This window comes from Podarcis pityusensis (assembly GCF_964106645.2).
Source record: "Podarcis pityusensis genome assembly, chromosome: 4".
NCBI classification, from domain to species: Eukaryota; Metazoa; Chordata; class Lepidosauria; order Squamata; family Lacertidae; genus Podarcis; species Podarcis pityusensis.
This window is the reverse complement of record NC_138027.1, coordinates 49,379,612-49,405,273: the sequence shown is the minus strand read 5'-3', so window position 1 is coordinate 49,405,273 and position 25,662 is coordinate 49,379,612. Positions and strand designations below refer to the sequence as shown.

The 25,662-nt window shown below is 39.4% G+C and overlaps 1 protein-coding gene across 3 annotated transcripts in view; it reads right to left on the bottom strand.

Moving 5' to 3' along the window:
* The window catches only part of NCAM2 (neural cell adhesion molecule 2), a 206,076-nt gene that overhangs the window by 49,344 nt on the left and 131,070 nt on the right, over positions 1–25,662 (bottom strand). For all 3 annotated transcript variants that reach the window (XM_081003682.1, XM_081003683.1, XM_081003681.1), the window contains exons 10-13: positions 12,135–12,322; positions 10,823–10,919; positions 6,588–6,761; positions 264–383 (exon numbers count right to left, since the gene is read on the bottom strand). In XM_081003682.1, coding sequence (XP_080859808.1) covers positions 264–383; positions 6,588–6,761; positions 10,823–10,919; positions 12,135–12,322 — 579 coding nt within the window. The remainder of the gene's footprint in view (positions 1–263; positions 384–6,587; positions 6,762–10,822; positions 10,920–12,134; positions 12,323–25,662) is intronic.

The following is a 25,662-nucleotide window of genomic DNA, read 5'->3' as shown; positions in this document are numbered from 1 at the left end:
CCAGGGATAGCAGTGGGTGTGATGACCCATTGGAAAGAAAAGTCTCCCTTTAAAAACCGATGTTTGGGGGAAGGGGAGGCATGGAACATCTTGGTGGGCTGGCCAACACAGAAGGGGGAAGTGTTTTCTGCAAGTGCTGCAAATGCTGCTGAGAAGCAGAAGGAGGAAATGGGCAGAATCAGCAGCAAATAAGCATCCAAAGTATCACCTAAACTTGATTTTTCAACAAATATAATTCATTAAAGAGTAAGGAGATTACTTACGAACTGGCAATGTTTGAAATATCTCAATTTTGCTATATTCTCCTTGCCCTTTTCCATTTACAGCAGCAACCTTCATTTCATATGTTGTATTAGGTTCTAGGTTGCTGAGAATAACGGTTGCTAAAAAAGAAGAAGAAAAACTTTGCTTAGAAACACACACATGAAATAGGATACAGCATTTTGTAACATTGCTGCTTCAGTTACTTCAAAAGAATTTTACAAATTTTATACTGAGAAGTTTGACAAATATATTTTTGTATTTAAGCGGGAATATTAAGTTATTCGCTAACAGGCAAATTTGTTTTCTGTTTTACACAAGAATGCTGCTATGATAGTGCAATGAGCATGTAACTATCTATGTTCCACTAGATTTGTGATCACAAGTATACTGTAGGATGAGGGAACTCAACACATCTAAGGAAACATAAAAATCCCATGAGCACATGTTCAGACAATCACAACATGGTACTATCTCAATCAGTGTTGTATATTGAAGGAGAGTGTGGTTGTCCTGGAAAACTGCAAGCCTGAATCCAATATAGAAATATATTTTAATCAACAGAATAAAAGTATAATGTTCAATAGATAGCATGGGGGAGGGGGAGAGGATGACAATTTTCAGCACAAAACAAGAGTCAGGTAATTTCTACTATATGAGTTGTGACTTTTTACAGAATACTTTTGATAGGGTGAAAGCCTTATCAGGTGTTTCAGGGAAATAAAATAATATTATTGTCTGATTGTTGTCAGGTTTTTTAAAAACAACAACAACAACAAACAACCACAAAAACACTTCAACTAAATTGTGTATGTATCTGTAGTTCTTCTAGCAAGCAAAAATAATTTTTGAAGCATGCCATCTTTTCTCCCCTTCCCTTTCTTTAAAGACACTATATTAATTTTCATGCAGGAACTGTCTCACTAACCCAATTACCTCAGTTTGCAATACTCAAATAACAACTCAATTCATAAATTGTGAGTCAAGAATCACATTATAAATGTCAAAAAATAGCTGAAATGCCAAGTTGCACTTTCATAATAAACAATTTGTATGCTAAAGGTTAAGACATATATGATAATTAAGTATTGCATTATACTTTCTTTTAAATCAATTTGAAACCTTAGGAGGTTGCAGCAACAAATAATGGGAGCTTCACATTTCCCTCTCAAAAAATGTTTAGTTACTCTGAAATGAAGCAGCAATGTTTTAAATTGGGATGAAGTGGTGGTGTCCTGGGCACAGCTGGCTTTATAGCCAGAGAGCAGACCTTAGAGCAAGTTGTCCCTCCGGTCTGCTCCCCAAGCAGCCAGTATGGCCAGTGAAGGAGGAAGTGATGTCCTCCCCTTGCCATGCAGGGACCAGAAGATCAGACTGCCCCAGTCAATGGATGCCAGACCATAATTGCTGCTCCTCACCAGGCTGGCAGTAAGAGGTCCTTCTGTATGAAGGTGAAACTCTGATCTGTCCGGAATTTTAGAAGCAAATTTCCTATAGGATTTTTGGTTGCCTTATCTACCTACCTTTCCGTGTCTCTACAGCTAAGCTCAGTAACTACTGAAGTGCATGCCGAACCATGGCCCCTCTTTATTGAATCTGGTTATGCAAGCCAGTTTTCACATTCAACTTCTACCCCTTTTAAAAGTCAAGCGAAGCAACATTTAAAATCAGAAAAGAAGGATGTGCAAAATAGGGAAGAAGTGGAGAGGGAGGAGAAGAAATCTTTCTACCTTACATTAAGTAATGAGAAAACGCCACCTTCCCCATGCAGAAACAGAAAGTGGAAAGATATCCCATGGTTCTACTGCATACCCTACTGCAGTAACACAAAGTTCTGTACCATTCCTTGCCAGATCCACATACCCAATCAAGTTGCAAAATAATCCCCATAATGTAGGGTTGCCATATTTTAAAAAGCAAAAAAGAGGACACATTTGCCGACTACTTTTAACTATGGATCTTATGAAGACTCTCATTGTAAATACCCCTACTTTATCTAGACTATAGAAGCTGTGAAATATTTCTATGTACTGTAATTTTCAGCAACAAAAGAAGAATATTCAGTAATTTGCTTATTTAAATAATTACCCTCTATTTTTGCTGTATTTATTGTAACGATGAACTGCAACTGTTTGGCTGAAGAGAAAAGAGAAAAACAATTCTCCCCAACACTTCAGTTAAAATTGCTACAGTGGTTACAGAAAGAGGCTGCTTCCCTTACTTCTGGCTATTTGTGGCACGATAACAAGGGACCTGAGGGGAAACAACTGTTGTGGCCAGGACAAAATTAATGCAACTTTTATAACAAAGGGGTTAAATTATATCCCAACAATCAAGCTGCCACACTTGCTCACATAACCAAGAAAAACAAACAAAATGACCTCCCACATAGCTGACACACTCACACTAATCGTGACTGAAAAAGGGACAATGAACTTAAAAGAGGGAGCCCCAGACAGACTGTAATTCACAATGAAAAATATAATAATAATAATAATAATAATAATAATAATAATAATAATATTTATACCCCGCCCATTTATACAATAATTCATAAGATATTAAAAGCTTCCATAAATAGGGCTGCCTTCAGATGTCTTCTAAAAGTTGAATAGTTGTTTATTTCTTTGACATCTGATGGGAGGGTGTTCCAAAGGGCCGGTGCCACTACCGAGAAGGTCCTCTGCCTGGTTCCCTGTAACTTTGCTTCTTGCAGTGGGGAACTGCCAGAAGGCCCTTGGAGCTGGACCTCAGTGTCCGGGCAGAACAATGGGAGTGGAGACGCTCCTTCAGGTATACAGGACGGAAGCTGTTTAGGGCTTTAAAGGTTAGCACCAATTGTGCTTGGAAACATACTGGGAGCCAATGTAGGTCTTTCAAGACTGGTGTTATGAGGTCTCGGCGGCTACTACCTGTCGCTAGTCTAGCTGCCACATTCTGCATTAATTGTAGTTTCCGGGTCACCTTCAAAGGTAGCCCCACATTGAGCACATTGTGGTAGTCCAAGCGGGAGATAGAGCATGCACCACTCTGACGTGACAGTCTGCGGGAAGGTAGGGTCTCAGCCTGTGTACCTGATGGAGCTCACTCATCCTCACACTCGTGCCCAGTTAGAAAAACTAATTTTCATACCCATTTATCCCAAACACCGGCATACTGCTGGTAACAGCAAACAGGATTAAGTTGAAACCCAGGGCTGCCACTTGCAGCATACCAACACTTTAAAGGGGAAACACAGCCACACACACACACACACACCAAGGAAAGTGTGCCTGCAGGAAGCCAAGCAGGAATGTCTAACAGCAAAACTCCCTCTTCCCCAGCTGTGCCACATATGCACACATACAAACACACTGGAGTCTCCCTCTCACAGGCAGGCAAGCAAGGATTATGGAAACGACCCTTGAGCCAAACACACACACACTCACACAGGCAGGGTAAAGAGGACCAGTACTCTTCTAGCATGTTCACTCACCACCACTACGGACTTCAACTCCCAAACTCCCCCCACTCCCGACGTTTTGCCTGATTTTAAAAACCTGCCTGGACAGACACTTTAAGCTGGAAAAAGAGGGCAGGTCTGGGAAAGACAGACAGATGGCAACCCTACCATAATGGACACACATCCCAGAGTTTGATTGTAATATACACAAGATACAATAGTAGAGCTATTTTGACAGAGAAATATGAAAACCAAAATAAGTGAATAAAATGGGTTCAATTTGGCATTTGCTCCTCCCCACTATAATATCTTCTGAGCAGAGTTCTCAGGCAGGAGCGTACCTATGGGTTGATCAAGCTGGCCTGCACCCTTGGTACTGGTATAAAAATCATATGTCTCCACCCTTGTTAGGACCCCATCTGTATTCACCCTGGGTTGCTGCTCAAGCCATGGGGGGGGGGGGGGGATATAGCTGCTAGCCATGGGCACACCTTTGCCAGGTATACCTCTGTTCTCAGGGAACGCTTCTGCTGGTCAAATGTGACTGTGGCCAACTCCCTGACTCCTATATCTATCTGCCAGTACTACTTCCAATACTATTCCGGAGGGTCTTCCAGAATAGTCTGGCCCTCCACTGAGTTGGTAGTCTTCCAAAGACAAAATAAGTCTTGGAGTCCACAGAAGATAAAGGCTGGATCCAACCCACTCAAACCTCGAAATGTTGTCAACCACAGGCCATGGAATGAGATGGCAGGATCCTTAATGAAACGTTAAATTGTTCATTTTTGTTATATCTGTACATTTTATCCCCATTGTTCAGTGGCATTTCTTCAACCCAATTAAATGCACCAACCAATACTTTACACATTTAGTTCTGTAAGAGCCAGAAAATAGAACAAAACATTGTTCATTCTAAACACTATGTATGATGGACTTCATATGAATGGGTTTTAATTAGTATGTTCTACACCCTGTGTTATTTTATTCAGCAGCTTTGTTTGGTCCAGTAAAAGAAAAGAAAAGAAAGAATGTTATCATATGAAGGACCAGTTCCAAAACAGTCTGTGAAGTACTGCAGTTATAATTAAATGCATGCTATATAAATAGATGTGTAACAAGTAGAAAGCTTAAAATTTTACATCTGTTTTCAGAAGTTCAGCCTCTGGGTAGAGAAAGTGAGATTATTCATTACAATGAACGTTATTGCTGCCATCACATAACCATTAGAAATCACATTGTTAATTTCTTCATTTTACTAGTTCTTTTAGGATATGTGTATCATTTCTGACACCACTATTTCTCAGTCTTTCAGATTCCATTTAAAGTTCCTATATTGTAATAAAATAAAGTCAAAACGTAGGACCACACAAATACAGCATATTATAAGAAAATAGTATGCTGAGGGACGCACTAAACTGAGATATTGATAAAACACACACATTGTGGCTTGTGTAATAAACAACTTATTATGCTGAACAACCTCAAATGCTATTCGAGTGAACTGTCTCCAAACTACTTGAATATATGGTGTAAGCCTATAATCTGATTTAATCAAGAAACTGGGAGTGTAAAATTCTATGCAAGTATCCACTATGCATGTAGAGTTACCTTTAATTTTAGTATTAAAAATGTTTTCAATAACAAAAATAATTTTGAAATGTATGTAACATATATGCCACAGTTATAAAATAATGCATACTCTACAAATACAAATATTTGTGTAGTGTTTTACTTCTAATATTGCCCAATTTTTATCCAGCAATTATAAGTTTTAAATTCTTGCATTAATTTATAGCATTAATTATGTTAATAATTAAATGGCTTTTCCCAGTCATTTTTTTTTCTTTGCAGGTATAGACATTAATTTCCCATGCTTTGCCTGAATAATTTTCGTGACCACTAATAAAAACATTACAGGCATTATAATTCTTCCAATGTCTTTAGCTATCTCAAAACACAGACAGGCTAATACAAGGAGATACAGTCCTTCAGATTGTCTGGACCTTACCTAAATATGTTTGGCCACTATATATTAAACACACAAACATACCCAAAACTACCACCAATTTTATTAATAATCTAATAATATACTCCTGCACCCATTACTCAGTAACAAACCCCATTAAACTCCCACGTGTAGAATTATGCTGCTAGAGTACTTAATATAAAAAACAAACAAATGCCATAGGAAAGCTGGGCCAATATTTCTTTTGGCTCATGAATTTTAAAGTGTGCTTGATATATTTCTTTATATAAAATTCCATAAAATGTATATCCACTTGGAGAGGACATTTGTATTTGTGTTCACTTGACTTTCCCTCTGTCATTTTCTTGTCCAGGTAATGCAACTTCATGTATGCAAGAGTTAAGTTTGGCACCCCCCCCCCAAAAAAAATCACATATACTCTTATGGGGTGTGAATTGGCAATGACTAACCAGAAAATATATATTGGGGTCATAATGAAACTGTCATCCTAGTGTGTGGTAGTTGTGAAAGGAAAATTCTGCTAGGAAAGAAACTGAAAATAGTGTGGCTATATGTTGAATAATGTGTTTTAGTCACCATACCTTAGGATAGATCTGAAAATGCTTGAGAAAAGTCAACCTGATACTCAAGGGGCTGGAATAACTCTGCTATGAAGAACATCTTGCTTGATGTCAGCAAAGTAAATCTTAGTGGTTTAATTTTGAAACTTTATTACACACTAAAATTACCACAACTATTTAAAGACGACTATATGTGTTCATTATCTAAAACATGTTAGTTCCCCATTAGAGAATGTGCTCTCCCATGTAATACCATGGACAGAAATGAGCATTTAACAATTATTTTCCTTTTATATTCATATTATGAATATCCCCGTTTTTCCCGTTGCAGACTCACTCTGAACTCCATGGGAAAGAACGACTTTCCATGTTTCCGAAGAGACTTCTTTGACATCCACTTGATAATGATGGATTGGGACACCCCCATGTGAATCTGGTTTATTGAAAGAGACTTTTGCAACCGTCTGTGAGATCTCTATAATTTTTACTCCATGTGGACTGGATGGTACATCTAGGGAAGTGTAAGAGATAAGTAACTAGAAATAATATTCCTTATCAATAAAAACATAATACTGTGTTCAGCATCTTGAGAAGAACATATTATAAAATGTGTACTGATGTGTCTTAAAATGTCAAAACCACATTGCAGAAACATTAAATGATATTCTGTAGCTAATGTAACAGCAATAAAAGAGTTACATGGTTTCAGCTTGTTTATGGTAGCATGTTAAGTTTGGGCTCACGTGGCTTTACCTCTGTCATTTTCCTGTCCATGTAATGCAAAATAATAATAATAATAATAATAATAATAATAATAATAATAATTTATTATTATTATTATCATTATTATTATTATTATTATTATTAATACCCTGCCCATCTGGCTGGGTTTCCCCAGCCATTCTGGGTGGCTTCCAACTGAATGTTAAAAACAATACAGCATCAGACATTAAAAACTTCCCTAAACAGGGAACAGTTTTCTTTTAAAAGTAAAATAGTTGTTTATTGCCTTGACATCTGCTGGGAGGGTGTTCCACAGGGCAGGCGCCACTACCGAGAAGGCCCTCCACCTGGTTCCCTGTAACCTCACTTCTTGCAGCGAGGAAACCGCCAGAAGGCCCTCGGCACTGGACCTCAGTGTCCAGGCTGGATGATGGGGGTGGAGATGCTCCTTCGGGTATACAGGACCAAGGCCGTTTAGGGCTTTAAAGGTCAGCACCAACACATTGAATTGTGCTTGGAAATGTACTGGGAGCACAATTTCCCATCTAATGCCATGCCAACTCTAACCATCCTAGATATGGATGGATGACGAATTCATTTCAAATGGATCTGTACATGGTTGGTGGTTCCAACCTGACGAAGATCTGCACACATCAGACTTCTCTTGCGTCAAGTGCCAGCTTATATCTGAGCCAACGATGCCTTGTCAGTTTTGTTTTTAAAGAAAAGGTTAAATGCAAAGGTTATATGCAAATCTGAATGAAAAAGGTATATTATATATATGCCACATATAAAAGCGTCAAATATTAGGGTGCAGTAAAGTTCACCACCTCATGTGACCAGATGCTACAGATGATTGCAATAGGATATTCTTAAACTGCATTGTTAAAGAAACAAGTAATTCATCTCCTGACTCAGTTTTACTTGCTGTTAATTAACCTTTAGAGTCCAAAACAGCCTGGGACAAAGTCACTGTAACGACTTGCTTTGCCTACATGAAACAACAAAAGCCTCAAGATCGGAATCAGACGCCCTGCTGTCTGGACCATTATCGGCTAAGACCTGATTGAAGTGTGCCTGGGAAAGGACTTCTTCTCTTCTGTATTTAGATGGCTTATAAAAACATTTTTATTGCAAGATGAGCTTGATGACCAACAGAGCAACCCAAAGCCCTGCTGGGCTCATGCTACCAGGACAGGGGGGAGGCTTCTCTTTCTCCTCCTTTTTGCATTCTCTTTATTCTCCTTCTTTTTCTTCTTCCTTCTGTAGTTCTCCACCCCGTGGATTTTTCTTCCCATTGGGAGTGCAAAATAATTAAGCCAGCTTGGGGAAGGAGGAGGAATGTTGGATAAACAGGATTCAAAACATTCTTCAACACACACCCTGTTGTGTTTTCTCAGCCATTAGGTAACTGATAATGGAGAAGTAACAGCAGTTGGTTCTTTCCTTAGCCCAGTCACTGGAAGGAGATTGAACTGCCTTTCCAGGGACCATAGAAGTGACCAGAGTCTATGTCATTTATTTGTTTGATGCTGCTTTTTAATGTTGCTATTCAATTGAACTGGATAGGAATAATGTACCAAATATATATTTCCCCCTGCAACTTTTTTCAGCATTCTGGTTCATTAAATCATAAACCTTAACAATATACATCAGGGAAGTGAAATAAGGTTGCTGATTTTTTTCTTCACTGGCCTTTATAGTGGCCTTAACAAAATGGGGTTTTTCAAATACAGGGCTTAATGTATTTTCAAAGAATTGCTGTAGTACAGAATAAATGTTAAACAAAACACATGCCATGGCTGAAAGATGCCAATGTATTCTTAAAACTGCCATCCTTCCCCTTAACACAAAACTGTTATATTAACAGGTATAAATATACATTTCTGGGGGGTGCAGTGCTTGTGAAATATTTGCTTGGCAAACAGTTTTTCTTTGCTTTGAGTAAATTTATTGAGCTGCATAACCCATTATTTCTTTAGACAAAAATGTTCTGCAGCAAAAATCCCCCAACTCTTTGTCTTGTAAACTTCTCTTTTAAAGAATGTATTAAGGGCTGTTCTCATAAAACTTATAAAATAAATGTTAATTGCTTATGAAGGAGGCACAGTGACATTTAGCCAGCATAATCAACCTTTAAGAATTGCAGAACAATTAGAGCAAATGAAGTCAGAGAGAAAGCTACGTACATAATCACCACCTTGCAACTATCTGGCTTTGTAATGAGATTTGTGTCTTTGATCCACATTCTTCACTGGTGTAAATTACTATCATTCCAGTCATGCCTAGTCTACACCAGAAGACTCCAACTTTATGTGCTGTGGTGTAAAATGTGGCTAAAATAAGTCACAGTATGTTAAAAGCAGGCTAGAATATTGCTTTATAGGCATGTAAACCCACTGCAATAGTGGGTTGTGCATCTCACTCATCCTGCACTATTTGCCCTATTCTTCTGTTTTTGTGAGAAACCAATGTGGTTTGCAATGCAATCCTAATCACGCTAAGTTGAATACCCACTGAGGCCACTGAACTACTGATGGTGAGTAAACATGCTTAGGATTGCAGCGTTAAGGGCCCTCACTACTACAGTTTGAGAATTTCTGGTCTAACCATGTGTAACCATTATTGTACTATGTATATAAAACTTTACTGTGAAATGCTGAGCTTGGGTTGTCAGGCTCTGATGCAGGAGGAAGAGGAGGAGAAACAGAGGGAGCCTGAATGCTGGGAACCTGTCAGAGGAAAAGGGAATCTCGCCTTTCCACCCCCAACGTCTGTTGCTTGGAAACAGGGAACAGGGATGTCACCTAGAACCAGATACCATGTCTGGAGACTAGAGCTGACCCACCCACCCTGTCGTAGCACACACTTGCAATCTGAACATTCCTGTGAGACAAGTGAATATGTCATACCTCATCTTGGTGGGCAGAGAGTAGAAACTTCTTGAGACATTTCTGTTGCTTCCACCTAGTTCTCAGCTTTTTGCCTTGCACTTGAACTCCTGAACTCTTGTGTCTGCTGCTGAGCCTTTACCATAATTTGCCTGAATAAATATATCTTTCTTACAAGTAAGAGCCCTTATTTGCATATTTTGGGGTGGGAGCCTGGACAGTAGCAGTTATTGTCATATTGATGTTTTTGAGGGTGGGAACAGAAATTTTAATTATGCCTATTGTTGCTAACCATTTTGCTTTCTCATTGCCAAAAGAGCAGGGCATATATGTAGTAAAATAAACAAATAAGTATTTGAAATAAGTTATAAAGAAGAAGGCCTTCAGTGATATTCCCTTTTTTTCCTCTTCACATCCTACAGAGGCCTGTAAGGCTTGCTCTCATTCTCTTCTCTCTGCCTATCTCTAAATCACACACACTGTTCAAAAAGCTTAATAATTTCATTTATTCAGGCAAGTGTCTCTAGCTTAATCATTGTATGCTCTCATGAAACACTTCGCCAATCAGATTTTAGGGCCAATTATATGATCCAGTGTTGTTATGGTTTAAAAATTATATGTTTCCACTATTCATAAGCTATATTGAGATTTTCACTTCTACACATTAAGTAGGCTTATACATTCTTAAGTACATTATTTATCCATTTTTCATTAAAGTATTGCTTCTCGTGAGCTACCCTGAAGCAGTTTACAATATGTAATATATATACAAAAAAATAGTTTAAACAAATGCATATATAAAAATATTTTTTTAAAAAAACACAAATTTATGCATGCACACACACTTTCAAACAGTGCACATAGCCTAAATTAAACTCAGTACAAGCTGGGATAAGTATCTCCATTCAGAAAGTTTGTTGAAATAATATATAAAAAAACAACAAATATTTTTACTTACCAGCTAAAGCTAATATATATTCTTGATATCGTGTTCCTATTCTATTGGTGGCTGTGCAGTTGTACCGTCCAAAATCATTGTCAGATGTAGGAGCAAACTTTAGGGTCACAACAGGGGAGGGGGGAAATAGATAAATACAAATGTGTATCAGTCTGCATGTAAAAACAAAACAATATAATCTTTAAGCAATTTATTATTATCTAGTTTTTACCCCCCAAAAAAGAAATAATAAAAATAATAATAATTGTGAATCTAATTACATATCCATCTAGCAACTGGAAATGGTTAAGCATAAATATCCACTGCCATTGGATGTTCATCTGTCATGGATGTTTAGTTGATATTCCTGCATTGCAGGGAGTTGTACTAGATGTCCCATGGGGTCCCTTTTAAGCTCTACAATACTAAGATTCTGTGATTAACATCAATAATGTACAAGGTTTGAGAAGGAGCCTCCATTCTGGGGACTTGATACTGCCAACAGCAAGCCCAGAGTCTAGCTGTAAAGGATGTCACATAGCTTACTTGCTAAAATGTGATCTGTCCCATCTCCCTTCACCTACTTGTCATGTACACAGGGCAACTGCAAGGAATAGGAGGCCCAGTTGTCCTTCTGTCCACTGTACAAGTTACTTTTGATTTGAGGTAGCCAATGTTGTGCCCTATGGATGCTGTTGGACTGCAACTCCTATTATCCCTCACCACGGACCATGCTGGTTGGGGCTGATGGGAGTTGGAGGGTACCATGCTGGGCAATAATGTTGGAAAGAAACCCTGCTCTAGAGCATAATTTCACCAAGTTTAGAGGCTCAGCTGCATAAACCTTGCTGGTAATCACAAGACAGGTGAGGAAGGAGGGCTGTATTGAATCTTGTCTGAGTCCTCTGCGACAATAACACTGGAACTGAATTTGGAGAGGATCAATCCTATGCCTGTTTATTCTGAAGTCCTTTTGAGTTCATTGGTGCTTACTTGGGATATGTGTATAGGATTGCTTACACACACACACACACACACACACACACACACATATATATATATAACACTAGGGGAAAATTGACAAATTCAAGTATAGAATAACAAACCATATCAAATTATTATTATTATTAATAAAAGAAAGATGCCAAATCCCGCAGGGCCCTGATCTCTTGTGGGAGATTGTTCCAACAGGCCACAGCCGAAAAGGGAATGTAAAAGGGAAGGGTGAAGAATCCCTCATCAGAAAATAATCTTAGTCACAATTGTAGAAGCAAAGATATTATGATTTTTTTAAAACAGTATTTAAGTTACTAACACAGGTTCAAGGTCTTACCTCTAGTATCAGTTTGCTTCCAGCACTGTGTGTCTTTAGATGAGTTGAGTTTCTTACAGGTAAAACTAGTTTTCCTTGTCTCCATTGAATAGATGCTGATGGATTAGATAGAACATCACAACTTATATTGATGGGATTTCCTTCCCAGGAATAATATGTTGTCTGATTTGAAACAAAGACTGGAGCATCTGCAAAAAAAGAGAGGACATATTGTAAAAGTGTGTTCTTGCTTTCTCTTCAGTCAACCCAACACTATACAAGATGCTATAGAGATTTCAATGACCAGTTATATCAGTGTGTAATATATAAAGAAGTACTCCGTAATAATTTCTGAAATATTATTAGCACACTTCCCTTTCTATTTTGTTCTCATGAACAAAATACTTGGCTTTATACTGCACTTTTAAATACATTGTGTGAGTGGGGCACTGATTACAGAAATTAACTTTACATATTAGTCAAAATTAAACATAATTAAGCCTATCCCAAATGCTCAACACACTATATAGATGCACAATGCAAGATCAACTGGAAAACAAATCAAGCTACTTGAAGAAACAATATATAGTTTGTTTGCTTATCTGTGAGAAGATTAGTTGTTTGTTGAACAAATCGTGGTTAAAGCAAATCATGGCTTAGTGAACATGCTTGACTGCATTTTTAGCATTGCTTGTGTTAATACACAATGGCAAGTAGCTATTAAAATTATTTTTTAGAAATTATTTTCAAAAAAACCCAACCTAAAATCTGATTTAAACTTAATTCTCACATAGCTACATGGTGTGAGCTACACATGGCACATAGCAAACAGGATGAAATCCCCTCTTTTCCTCATGAAATACAGTTTCAGGGTGGAAAAATTGTTCCTAAGCTATTCTCATAGAAAACACTGAAAACAAACAACTGGCTACTTCACCACTCCTAAAAATTGCCACCTAAAACATCTCACCATGTCACATCATGCCTTCACTTCACCTTCCCTTGATTACAGGAACATGCTCAGATTTCTATGTGACTGCTGCATAATACCTCAAATGGATTCAGCTAGAGTGACCATATGCGGCATTCGTAAGCAGAGGCTACAGAATATGCATTGAAGAAGTTACAGAAGAAGGTCAATGCCAGGGGACAACATCATTAGGCACTCACTGACCCAGCTAATTGCCTTTGCTGCTGCAGGCTGTTCACCCTTCTGATCACGCAAGAATCAATAAAGAGGCTGGAGAGAAACTGTCAGAATTGGGCCCAGAGGGAAATAGCACACTACTGGACCATAGTGTGGAGCTGGGCCAAATCAAGGAAGGGGGCTCTATGAGAATGCTCACGACTCCCCATCTTCATCTGGATGGCCACCACAAATTGAAAGTTGAAAATACGACTTTAAAATAGTGGCTTTAAAGTTGAAGATGAATGGGTTTGCAAACCGTGTGACATGAGATAAGATCCATCCAAATCAGGTAGATTCATTTTAAAAGGATTAAAACAAAAAATAATGCCCAAGGAATCACTGAATCAACAGTTTATATGACAGAACACAGTTACTGGAAGCACCAAGCTTGGCAGCAAATTGAATTACTTTGACTTTGACACATGAAGCACTATTATGACAGTTAAATTGCAGTGCTGTCAATGGTATCTGATACGACCCGTAATTCAAAATGAAGCCAATAAGTTCAAATGAGAAGAAGTGTGTGCTATACTACTGGTAAATTAGGCCCATATCAAGAACATATATAGTATTTGATAGAATCATAATAAATTATAACTTGAGTTATAATTCTCAAGGCACAGAACCACTAAGCACCTTTCATTTCTAAGAGTTTAGCATCTTCATAGTACTGTGTCAGGAGGAAATGTATCTGAAAGTCTATAAGGCTTTCCTGCCTATTTGTTTAATAATTTTATTTTTATTCTACTTGGGTGGAATCAGGCAGAGATACTAAGAAGTAAAAGGTGCAACGGGGAACAGTAAAACACAACCACTTAATTCTTAGAAATGCAAAACAGAACTGTGTAAGCACAGTGTTTGTGCTATCTGGAAGGGGCAGTTGAGGAAGTAAAACTGCAGTGGAAACTTTTCCGCTGTAAACCAGATCATGGCTTTCTGGCTAACTGGTAATCAAATATTGGAGCATTTCATCATTTAATTGGGATAGCACACCTACACAAAGTGGGTAGTTTCTGCAATAACAGTTCCTTGTATTTAGCAAACCTATGCAGCTCTCAGCAATCCCAGCCTACAAAGTGGATCAGGATATTTTTTTACAGTATGTATTTTTCGACAAATTTTCTGCCCAGGTGTTTTGCTTTGCTGATGTTAATCTGAAATAATGGCATAGACTTTTCAAACAATATGTAACATCTCTATGAATTCTCAGAAATTTGCATGCATACTTTTTGAAGGCCATATTGCAACATGAAACTTAGAGTGTTTAATATATATTAAAGAAAGCACCAAATCTATATTTAATAAATTTATACCACTGGGTGGCTTATATAAGTCATGCAGAACACAATATGAAAGCACATATATGCTGCTGTTTAAAAAAATACAACAAGAAACAAAATGCAGGATAAAAGCAGCCATTAAAACATTTCTGGAGAGAGAGAATGAAACACAGGAAAAATAGAAAGGTCTTTGTTCCAGAAAGACAACATAGTTCTTTGCAGAAGAGGATCTCATAAACAAGGCTCAGCAACTGACAAGACCCTATTCCCGTTGCCACCGGCTTTACGTGAGACAGCAGGAACTCTGGACCTCAGGCTGTGTTAGAAGCATCTCTTCAGAAACCCAGGTCAGAAACCATTTGGGACTTTAAAAGTAACCAACAGCATTTTGTGACCAAAAATGAACCCGGAGCCAGTGCAACAGCACCAGTAAGGTATGACCCCACCATTCAGGTCTAGTTAGCAAATGAGTAGCTAACTAATTAGCTAACAGTTTCCTGACAAAGGTAGCTCCAAATGCAACACACTGCAAGAGTCTAATTTGGGGGTTGCCACCACATGGATGAATGAGGCTCGCTATTTCTAGCCAAGCAGAGTCACAGCTAATGTGCCATCAAAATATGTTATGAGCTCTGGAAGCATGGTTCCAGTGACAAAGCTGAATCAAGAAGCACCCCCAAATTGTGAACTCCTTGAGGGGAATGGCAACATCATGTAGAACAAGTTAAATACTCATTGGACAACAAATTGCCCACCAACTGGAGCTTCCTGATCTCCATCTACTTTATTACAGACTTAATAAGTTCACGTCCACACCAGACTCAGGTGTAAAGCATACTGATGAAACCAAACATCAGACTTGTGGGTGATGTCACTCAGTAGCCTCAGGTAGATGTTGAGATGCATATGGAAAAAGATGGAACACTGTGGGGCTACATAGCATAATGGGCTGAACAGCAGTCCCATAGCACCACCTTCTGGAAACAGCCTTCTAGATAGAAATGGAATGAAAACAGAATTGCAATCCACCTGGGGCCCCTGTTCATTCCAGAATTTACACAGAACTAGATCTACAGCAGTCCCCCTAATTTATTACTATAAACAATGTCCCCAAATTCAGGCACATTTGACCCCAGTGCTGGAATGGTCCAGTCAGGTTTTCTAATGAAGGAGGGTTAAAGAAGCTACAAGGAAAGTGTTCAATACCGCTGAATATAAAATAAGTCATTCTCCCCATTCCTTTCAGAGGAGGGAAAAACCCTCTTAGGCCATTATTACAATGATGAGAAGTGGCTTTGCATAAAATCAATACAGAAATTATGCAGAGCAGCAAACCCTTGGCTGGAAACTGTCTCCATACATTTGAATATTTCCATTATGTTTAATGCCTCAGAAACTGTTAGGAGAATACTGGATAATATATCACTTGTCACATCCAGCAGGTAATTCAATTAATGATTTCTTAGATCCAACCCTAGTGTATGTTCAGAGTTGTATCCAAAATTAGATATGGAAATTTACCTGATTCAGCATATGTGCCTAGGGAGCTATGATGGCCAGGCATAAACCTGCTTGTTAAACAGATGGCCAAAGGTTTTCAAAATTTAGTGTACTTCCCTACTCCAGAGGGGTGGGAGCAAACTGTGTGGCTTATTTATGCAATGTTCACCTTTTACTCCCAAGCAGCTAGCTTTTTGGCTCAATGTAAAATAACTTTTTTTTGGGGGGGGGGAATCTTTCACCTCTGACCTTCTAATTTGCTAATCCCTTTGAATAACTGGTTTTATTGGATTGTTTTACCTTGCAACTGTTTTGAATATGTTTATCTGCCACGGATGCTTGTGTTTAGCATTTCAAACATTTTAAGGCAGACATTTCATCTGGTTTTTGTATCTGGTTTTATAGCTGTGCTTTTGTATCTTATCACTGAACTGTCAGGAAAGATGAGATATAAATCTGGTAAATAAATAAATATAATCTGGGTGGTTCACAGCATTAAAACACAGGATAAAACACAAAATGCATAATCAATACAAGAACAAGAACAAAACAAGCCAATAACCCTGCTTCCCCTTTTGATTCAACAGATGCCCATACTAATGGAAGAAGAGGGGAAGGTTGGTTTTTTTTTTTAACCATTCCTCCCCCTCCTCCAGTTTCCATGCTTCCTTGAAAACTCCTTAGAGTTGTAACATCCCCCCACTCTTGGAACAATGGCATGGGGGGATGCAAGGAAGATAGGTAAAGAGACAAAAATGTCCATCTTCCTTTTCCTTTAGCAGACACATCCACTAGATCAAAAGTGCTTTCTTTAGCACAAAATAATCCGTTTCTACCCTAAATAGTAGAACCCTATTATGCATGTTTCAGTTCCTTTTGCATCCTCTAATCTATGAATGCTGGTCCTGCTCATGATCCCTATTCATATGCATCACCCTCTCACAGAAGAATTATTATTTATTATTTATTTTAGTATTAATATTGTACCCTAGAACCAAATTTTCCGGGCAGCTTAGTACAATAATAAAAGGAAACTAAAAATAAAACAAGCTACATGCACATAACAGCACTCAGGAACATGCATGCTGAGTGAGGCTCCACAAGGAGCAAGCTCTATTTTCTCATAACTTCTTACTAATTTAGAAACATAGGAAGCTGTCTTAAAACAAGTACAACTTTTGATACATCTAACTCAGTATATCTTCAGTGACTGGCAGAGATTCTTCAGAATTACAGCTGCTATACACATCCCAGTCTTGCTTGGAAACGTTAGGGATCGAACCTGAGACCTTCTGCATGCAAAGAAGGTGGTCTGTTTCTGAGCTACAGCCATTCCCCTATGGAACCCTTGAAAGCAACTCTTTCAAAAAACTATTAAAATAGTACTTTGCTCTGCAAACAGTCAGTTTAAGCCTTTTGCATACTGTTAAACTTCTATGCGGAGGAAGAAGTCTTCAAAGAATAAATTTTAAGATTACAGTGTGTATTCAATAAACATCATGCATTTTAAGACCAGTTTCTTAAGATTTATTTTTTATGTATGTATGTAAACATTTTCACAATTGAATTGGGCAGAATCTATGCAGTAATTAACTTAGGCAGACAAATTATAATGGGACAATTGTATTAGTTTGTTGCAGTAAAAACAACAGTCCTGTGGCACCTTAAAGACTAACAGATTTAGTGGAGCATAAGCATATGTCATAACAAATCTGCTTGTTTTTAAGGTGCCACAAGACTCTTTTTCATTTATACAGATGGTGAGATTTCTTAGAAAGTAAACACACCTCAGCAGATCCCAACTCTCTAAATCGATGAAAAAGAATTTCCTGTCGCTTCAGTGCTAATACATGTAGCAAATACATGTTTGTCATCTTCTGAAAGTGATGCTGCCTTGTTTCCTAAACATATTATGTGTTGGCTCCAAGCTTCACCTTCTGTAAGTCTCCTTCCAGCCACTGAATACATTTTTTATGGGTTCCTATGATCTTCAGAGACCTAAGTAGCCTTTTCACTTCAGAGAAATCTTTGCTCTCTGTGGGATCTCTCATGGCAGTCTTTGAAGGCAGCAACTGCCCAGTACTGGAAAATACTGGTTTATTCTAGTGTGTCTGTAACTGTTCATTTCTGCTGAGACAGCAGCAGATGTCATGGGTTACTCTGTTCTCTGTGTGTTCTCTGTCAAGGCCAGAAAGTGAGCCAGAAAGATATATCTGAGCTCAGTGAACTGCTTGCTCATTCTTACCTTCACTTTCTTTTCTTCTCTTCACATCCTCTGAGTTTCTTTATATTTATTCTTGAAGTTGGTTTTTGTTTTATTTTTGCAACTAAGCCAGAAATCATTAGTAAAAGTTCTATTTGCTAATGAGCTTTGACTGTTCGTGATTTTTTGGAATCAAGCGCATCCAACAGGCTTCTGCAATTCTTCTATCCAACAAGACAAGGAGGACCTTGGGATTTAAGGCCAAATCTTGTCAGGATCCTTATTCTGGGGCCTTGAATGTGATCATTAGATCTTCTCAATAAAGGTGTATATTTTACACTATCACTCTCCCTCAACTTCTTCTCCCCACTCCCTTTTTGGCTTACCAAAGGGATTAACAGCCTGATGCCTTCTTATTCTTAGCTTTTCTTCCAGTGTTGCTCCCATCTCCATGCAGCTCTGTGTGCCACCTTCCATACTGTTCTGGAGGGTTTCTAACCCTCTGGGAGAATGTGGGAAGTGGCAATTGGGTCTGCAGGAAGATGTGGAATCAGCAAACATCAACTTCCCCATCCACCATTAGGAGGAAAGTCTGAATCCAGCCCAATGTTTTTAAAATGGAATATTCTGTGGAAATTGTAAAGTTGCCCACAAGCAAATTCAAATAGCTAATTTTGGAGCAGCTTCCCTGAATATTCAACAAGGTTTCTCTAAATCTAGAATATTATGTCTCTGTTTGGGGAATCTTACTGAGCGTATGAGGTAGCATAACAACTGCAGTCATTCCTAATCTAACAAATGTTTCTCAAGCTTTTTCAATATGGACTCCAAACTCAATATCAAGCTGCATTCCGACATCATACGAACCAAAATTTATTGTGACATTGGTGCACCACCGTGAGTTTTGGGTATGCATGCTCTTCATGCCATCTCCTCTTACAGCATGATTACAAGCTGGAATTAATAAACTTTCACTTCCATTTTTACTTAACCACCTCTTGTGCTATCTGAACAGGCAAACTGATCAAGGTGGGTTGTTTCAAATATTAATCACAACAAGTTGTAGTGAGGGGGGGGGGGACAGAAGCAAAAGCTTTCAAACTCCTCTTCACAGCTGTGGAAGGACAAGCAAGTGGGGAGCATGTAAGTGCAAAGCTATCTGAAGTTCATTTACATCATAGTAATCTATGATTTAATATACAGATAAACACAGTAAGGATCGCCTTTTAAACCAACCATTGAGAAACTGTGTTAAGGTGGAGGAGACAAAAAACACAGAACAAAATTTAGACTAAACAGAATGTTGTTAGCAAAGAATTCAGACATTGAGGGGGAAATGACTTTTCCTGTCTCTTTCTTGCCCTGTCAGATCATGTGCACAAAAAGGGTGGGAATGCTCATTGACTTGGCATTGCTACTGGAAAAAGAAAAACATGCCCACAGCCAGATGGACCTTTTATCAACTACAGTGGTGCCTCGCAAGACGAAAAGAATCCGTTCCGCGAGTCTCTTCGTCTTGCGGATTTTTTCGTCTTGCGAAGCAAGCCCATTAGAGGTTTAGCGCTTAGCGCTACAGTATTAGCTGATAAGCGGCTTAGTATCAGCTGTTAAGCGGCTTAAAGATCAGCTGATAAGCGGCTTAGCATCAGCTGTTAAGCGGCTTAAAGATCAGCTGAAAAGCGGCTTAGCATCAGCTGTTAAGCGGCTTAAAGATCAGTTGATAAGCGGCTTAGCATCAGCTGTTAAGCGGCTTAAAGATCAGCTGATAAGCGGCTTAGCCATCAGCTGATAAGCGGTTTAGCAGCTTGGGAAAAAGGGGGGGGGGAAGGAAAAAAACCCTGCAGGAACTCACAAGACATTTTCGACTTGCGAAGCAAGAACATAGGAAATTCGTTTTGCGAAGCACCTCCAAAACGGAAAACCCTTTCGTCTAGCGGGTTTTCCGTCTTGCGAGGCATTCGTCTTGCGGGGCACCACTGTATATATTATAAGCTCCCTCTTCTATGATATGGATTTCACTTTATCGTACAAGATTATTATTTTTTAGCTTCAGTAGTCAAATATATGAGAAATAAGCAAGGAAATAAGCTGCATGTCAATTGAGAAGCTTCACAGCTACACCTTCCAAAGATGGAAACAGATTCAAACAGTATTGCCAAAATTGTAGCAGCTGCTGGCGATTTTCCAGGCCCATATTTAAAGGCTTCACAATCTTTGAATAACATAGCTTAGACAGCATTCCTACATATATGAGCAGGGATGGCAAATCAGAGGTGAGGGTCCTACTTTTAGTTATAACAGCTTAGAAGATCAGGACAGCAGCGCAAGATCTTCTCAACAGAAGCTCAGGATCTAGAATAAGCTCTCGTATGGCAGTGGTTTTTGCTAATGTTAAGAAAACATTGGAAAGCACACACCTTCATGCTAAAGTTTTGGAATCTGAATATATTAATAATACAAGGCATTGTCTGTGCCACCACAACTACAACACATTAATTGTTTAAAGTTGCAAGGATTTCCCTCTTCAATTGCCCATATCTTCAAGCATTCTTTATTTTTCACTATGTTCTGTGCTTTTCCATACAAGTTTATCTTCAATTTAGTTCACTGGATATTAAAAAAAAAAAATCCCACAAGGTTTTATATATGGCTCTTCATTTCCTTTCTTCAGATTCTTAAACTGCTTCATTACCACAATTTTATATAATTGTTCCTTCCCTTGATTAGTTTCAAGAATCCATTCGGTTTAAGAACTGATAGTTTTTGCCTTGCATGTATTTTCCCATTACAAAGTTTTATGCAACAACCAGATGACTGTCTCATTTTCCTGCTATACTTGTGAACACTTAATGTAAATCACATGGTATGTGAAATAAATCATATGAATATTAATACATTTGATTTCACTTGCCTCAGTTTTTTTCTACCCAGGAATTATATTACTCACCATAGTCATATTCACTTACAGTTTTCTGAAATTTCTCCTTTTTTCTGAATTAACTTGAAAAAGCAGTTACCCTTTATTCATTAAATCACTGTATTTCAGGACCTTCATTTCTGCCTCAAAGGTCAATGTATGTCATAACTGCTTTTATATGCGTTTTGGTGACTCCTACTTAAGTAGTTTATTTGCTCACTGACATCATTAAGATATATCACTGCAATAAAGTTCACATGCTGACAGAAAAATCAGTTCCAAATGAGTAAATGCCAAATCCATTTTTCAGTTTAAACCCCAGCATGCCATCTTTAAATAGTACTATTTTGAAGTTGTTTATAAGTAATACCAAACCAGTTTCAAGACAATCTAAAAAGTAGGTTTTAAAAATGAGTTTAAAGTTAGAAAATGAGTGGAGTTAAAGATGCTTACTATGAGATAAAGAAAAAGAAAAATAAGAAAAATTGCTGACAAACAGATCAGCTCATAAATGAGTTGCTTTTGTTTTTCTTTTGAAAAAGAAATTTTCTATGAAGAAAATTGCTGTATACAAAACCATTCAATACCTCTGTGAAGTTAAAGAAAGCAGTGTTCTGAAATCTCTGATAATTTACAGCACTTTTTGGTCCCACTGAAATCTAGAGGACTTCGAAGTACTTAATCTTTGGCTATATCATGACAGATTTTCTACTATGTGGATTTGTCATAGTTAATGTGGGTGTCACTAAAATAAGTTTGCATTATACCAAATTGCACAGAGATGAGTTCAGATACAGAGGTGATTCCCTGAGTTCACTAAATAAAAAAGCTGAAAGTCAAGAACTAAAACAAGTTATTTCATGCTTCAGGCCAGGAATATTGAGGAAAATTATTACTGATAATAAGTCCAAACAACTTGATCCTGGAATTCTCATGCACACAAAGTTGCACTTGTATTTAGTTTTCCAATATACAGAGTCTGTTCTATACTAACACCTAGAATTAAACATTAGTATGAGTGCTGTCTAACCCAATCTGTCACACACATACTGGTTAACCTATATCACCCCAGTTATCAGAACAGATGATAGAGCAATTTGTATTAAGCTACTTAGTAAAACTCAGAAAGCTGAAGTATGTGGGAACTCAAATATCATAGTACAGGAAACAATTGTGGGTGGGTGGGGAAGAACCAAATTATGAACATTTCAAAGGAAAGTAAAGACCTGAAATACATTATCAGGTGGGAGTGGGGAGATTGGTGGGGATAGAATTACTTTTCAAGCCTAATATTGTCACTATTAAAACTACTTATGAAATTATGAAACTATGCTTCAATAGCACTTTGTTCATTTTGTTTACCATCAATAAAATAATATTACAAAACAAATGTTTGCAGAATACAGTATGAAAACAAAAATATTGCTGTTTATTATGTGACACTATTTAATGAAAACATGTTGGGCTTTGTGCAAGGACTGCTTCCTTGTAAACAAACCTTCAGGCCTTTCACATGATTTTTGGTACCCCTTCTTGAAAATGTGTGATACTCTTTACAAGGAGATAAACAATGTGAACATCCAAATGCACATCCCACTGAAAAGTATAGTAAGGGATTATTAATATTATAAATTTAGTGCAAATGCAAAGTCACTTCCTTAAAAGTCCAAGAAAAGCATTAACCAGTTAAATGTTTGTTTAAAGCTCTTTGATTAAGCCCCATTCCATGGCCAATAAGCATGGGACGCCTTTGCCTGGTGGTGCTGTGGCCCATAGATTGCAGCAAAATACTGGGCAAGGTTTTGCCCAGTATCTTCTCTGTGATGGGCTCATGGGAAAAAGCTGTCCCATGAGCTTTTGCTGAAGATGGGAGGGAAAAACCTATATAAGGCTGCTTTCCCTGGATCTCACAGCCATTTTGCTTTGAGAGCTTCCCACCCACCTATATTTGGGTTAGAACCTGGCTGACAGGCTGACTCCTGCCGTATAGATTTTGAGCGATCCAAACACAGCGGATCCATTCCATCAACATGGAGCTTGCGGAATGATGAACTGATCCTGGACCTAATGCCATGCCAACCCTTGCCCTGTCTGCTGCTGTCAATACATATTTGGCCTGATTTTATCCTATCACCATGGTACAGTCTGGTTATTTTGCTGCTCCCATGGGTCGCATAATGTGCCTGCCTGGGCAATTCCAAATTCAAAACAACAGCCTTTAGGAATCCTAAGAAAACTAAGTACGTAAGTCCAGTGCTACTAACCTAGCTGTTTAAAATGCAACCAGTAATCCAAGTCTCTTACAACACAATTCTACTCAGAAGTAAGGACCACAGAATTTAATGGAACTTAATGCTAGTTCCAGCGTCTCCACCCTCATTGTTCTGCCCTGACACAGAAATCCAGCGTCGAGGGCCTTCTGGCAGTTCCCTCACTGCGAGAAGCGAAGTTACAGGGAACCAGGCAGAAGGCCTTCTCGGTAGTGGTGCCCGCCCTGTGGAACGCCCTCCCATTAGATGTTAAAGAAATAAACAACTATCAGACTTTTAGAAGACATCTGAAGGCAGCCCTGTTTAGGGACGCTTTTAATACTGGATAAATCATTGTATTTTAATATTCTTCTGGAAGCTGCCCAGAGTGGCTGGGGATACCCAGCCAGATGGGCGGGGTATAATTTTTTAAAAAAATATTATTATTATTATTATTATTATTATTATTATTATTATTATTATTAGACTACAGCAAGTAATCCAAGGGAAAATAATCATTTCATGTACCCCCTACATATGTGCATGTTATGTACTGAGTTGAATAGGATCCAAACTGTAGCAGTCTGATTGGTCCTAGAACAATAGGATCCAAAAGGCAGCAGTCTGATTGGTCCTAGAACAATAGGATTCAGAATGCAGCAGTCTGATTGGTCCTAGAACAATGCAGCAGTATGATTGGTTGGCAGGAACCACCCAATCCTGCTCCAGATAGAAGTGAATCCACAACCTGATTGGCTTACAGTAGAATTCCAGAATTAGCCAATCATGTGCAGCCCATTGTGTAAATAATGTATATAAAGCAGATACTGTGAGGGGACATTTATTCATTCCTCCTCACCACTATGAGCTGAATAAAGAGCATGAAATCACTTTGCGACTCTGAGTATATTTCACTGGCGACGAGGATGGGATCCCGCTGAGCTGACTGCCACACACAGCACCGCAGCACCGCCAACTGCCGCACCGCTGCCTCGCACCGTGTATCCAGGCTTCAGCTCCGGGGCACAAGGAACTCAGAATGGCAGCCAACAGCAGCTTCTCGCCATTCAACCCAGCATCTGGAGACTGGGAAGCGTACGCCTCCCGTTTCACCTTCCTCCTAGAAGCCAAAGGGGTCACCGACGAAGAAGACGCCAAGAAGAGGGCGATATTCTTCAGCGTCTGCGGAGAGGAGACGTTTGAAATCGCCCGGGCTCTCCTTGCGCCTGAAGACGTCGCTACTGTTCCATACAAAACAATAATGGAACAGCTGAAGGGGCACTTTTCGCCGCAGCCCTCAGTGGTGGCTCGTCGAAATGCCTTCTACGCAAAGCGGCAAGCCCCTGGGGAAACCATAACTGGGTTTGTGACCTCTCTCCGCCAAGCCGCCCGGTTCTGCAACTTCTCAGAGCTGGAGAACATGCTTCGTGACCGCCTCGTCGGTGGCCTGAAGGATGAGAAGCTGCAACGACGCCTCTACGCTAAGAAGGACCTAACGTTCCAGGTCGCTCTGGAGGAGGCCCTGGCAACAGAAGCTGCCGAGAGGTCGACCCAAGAGGCACGGCCGAGCCTACCATCCCAACCGAGGGTCCACCATGAAGACCTCACCGACGACTCAGGATCCGACAGGGAGGAGGTGCACCGAGTACAGCAGCGCACTCAAGCAGCGCACAGACCACAGCTGCCTCGACGAGAAGGAGGGAACTGCGCAAGCTGCGGGGAGAGTCACGAGAGGAGGACCTGCCGTTTCCGCAACGCAGAGTGCAGGCAGTGCAGAAAATCGGGACACATCGCCCGGGTGTGTCGGGCTCGGCCCACCCGACACCAGGCATCAGATGACCAATCCAAGAGCCCCAAGTCCCGGGGCCCAACGCACCAAGGCAACTCGACGGAGCTCACGGACTTCCAGGTATACCAGTTGCCCCACCCCAATGTAGAGAAAATTTATGTAGAGGTACAGATAGAGGGGGCCCCATGCCGCATGGAGCTTGACACGGGTTCAACTCTATCCATAATCTCGGCAAGGACCTTAAGGAAACTGTGTCCCACTGGGGGTCCCAAACTCAGGCCGGCCCCATTCACCCTCCGGGACTTCCAGAAACGTAAGGTCCCCACAATGGGGGTGGGGACCTTCAGGGTGCAATACCGAGGGCGGACGCGGCAACTGGACTTGCTTGTGGTCAAGGGCCCCTACATTAGCTTACTGGGATT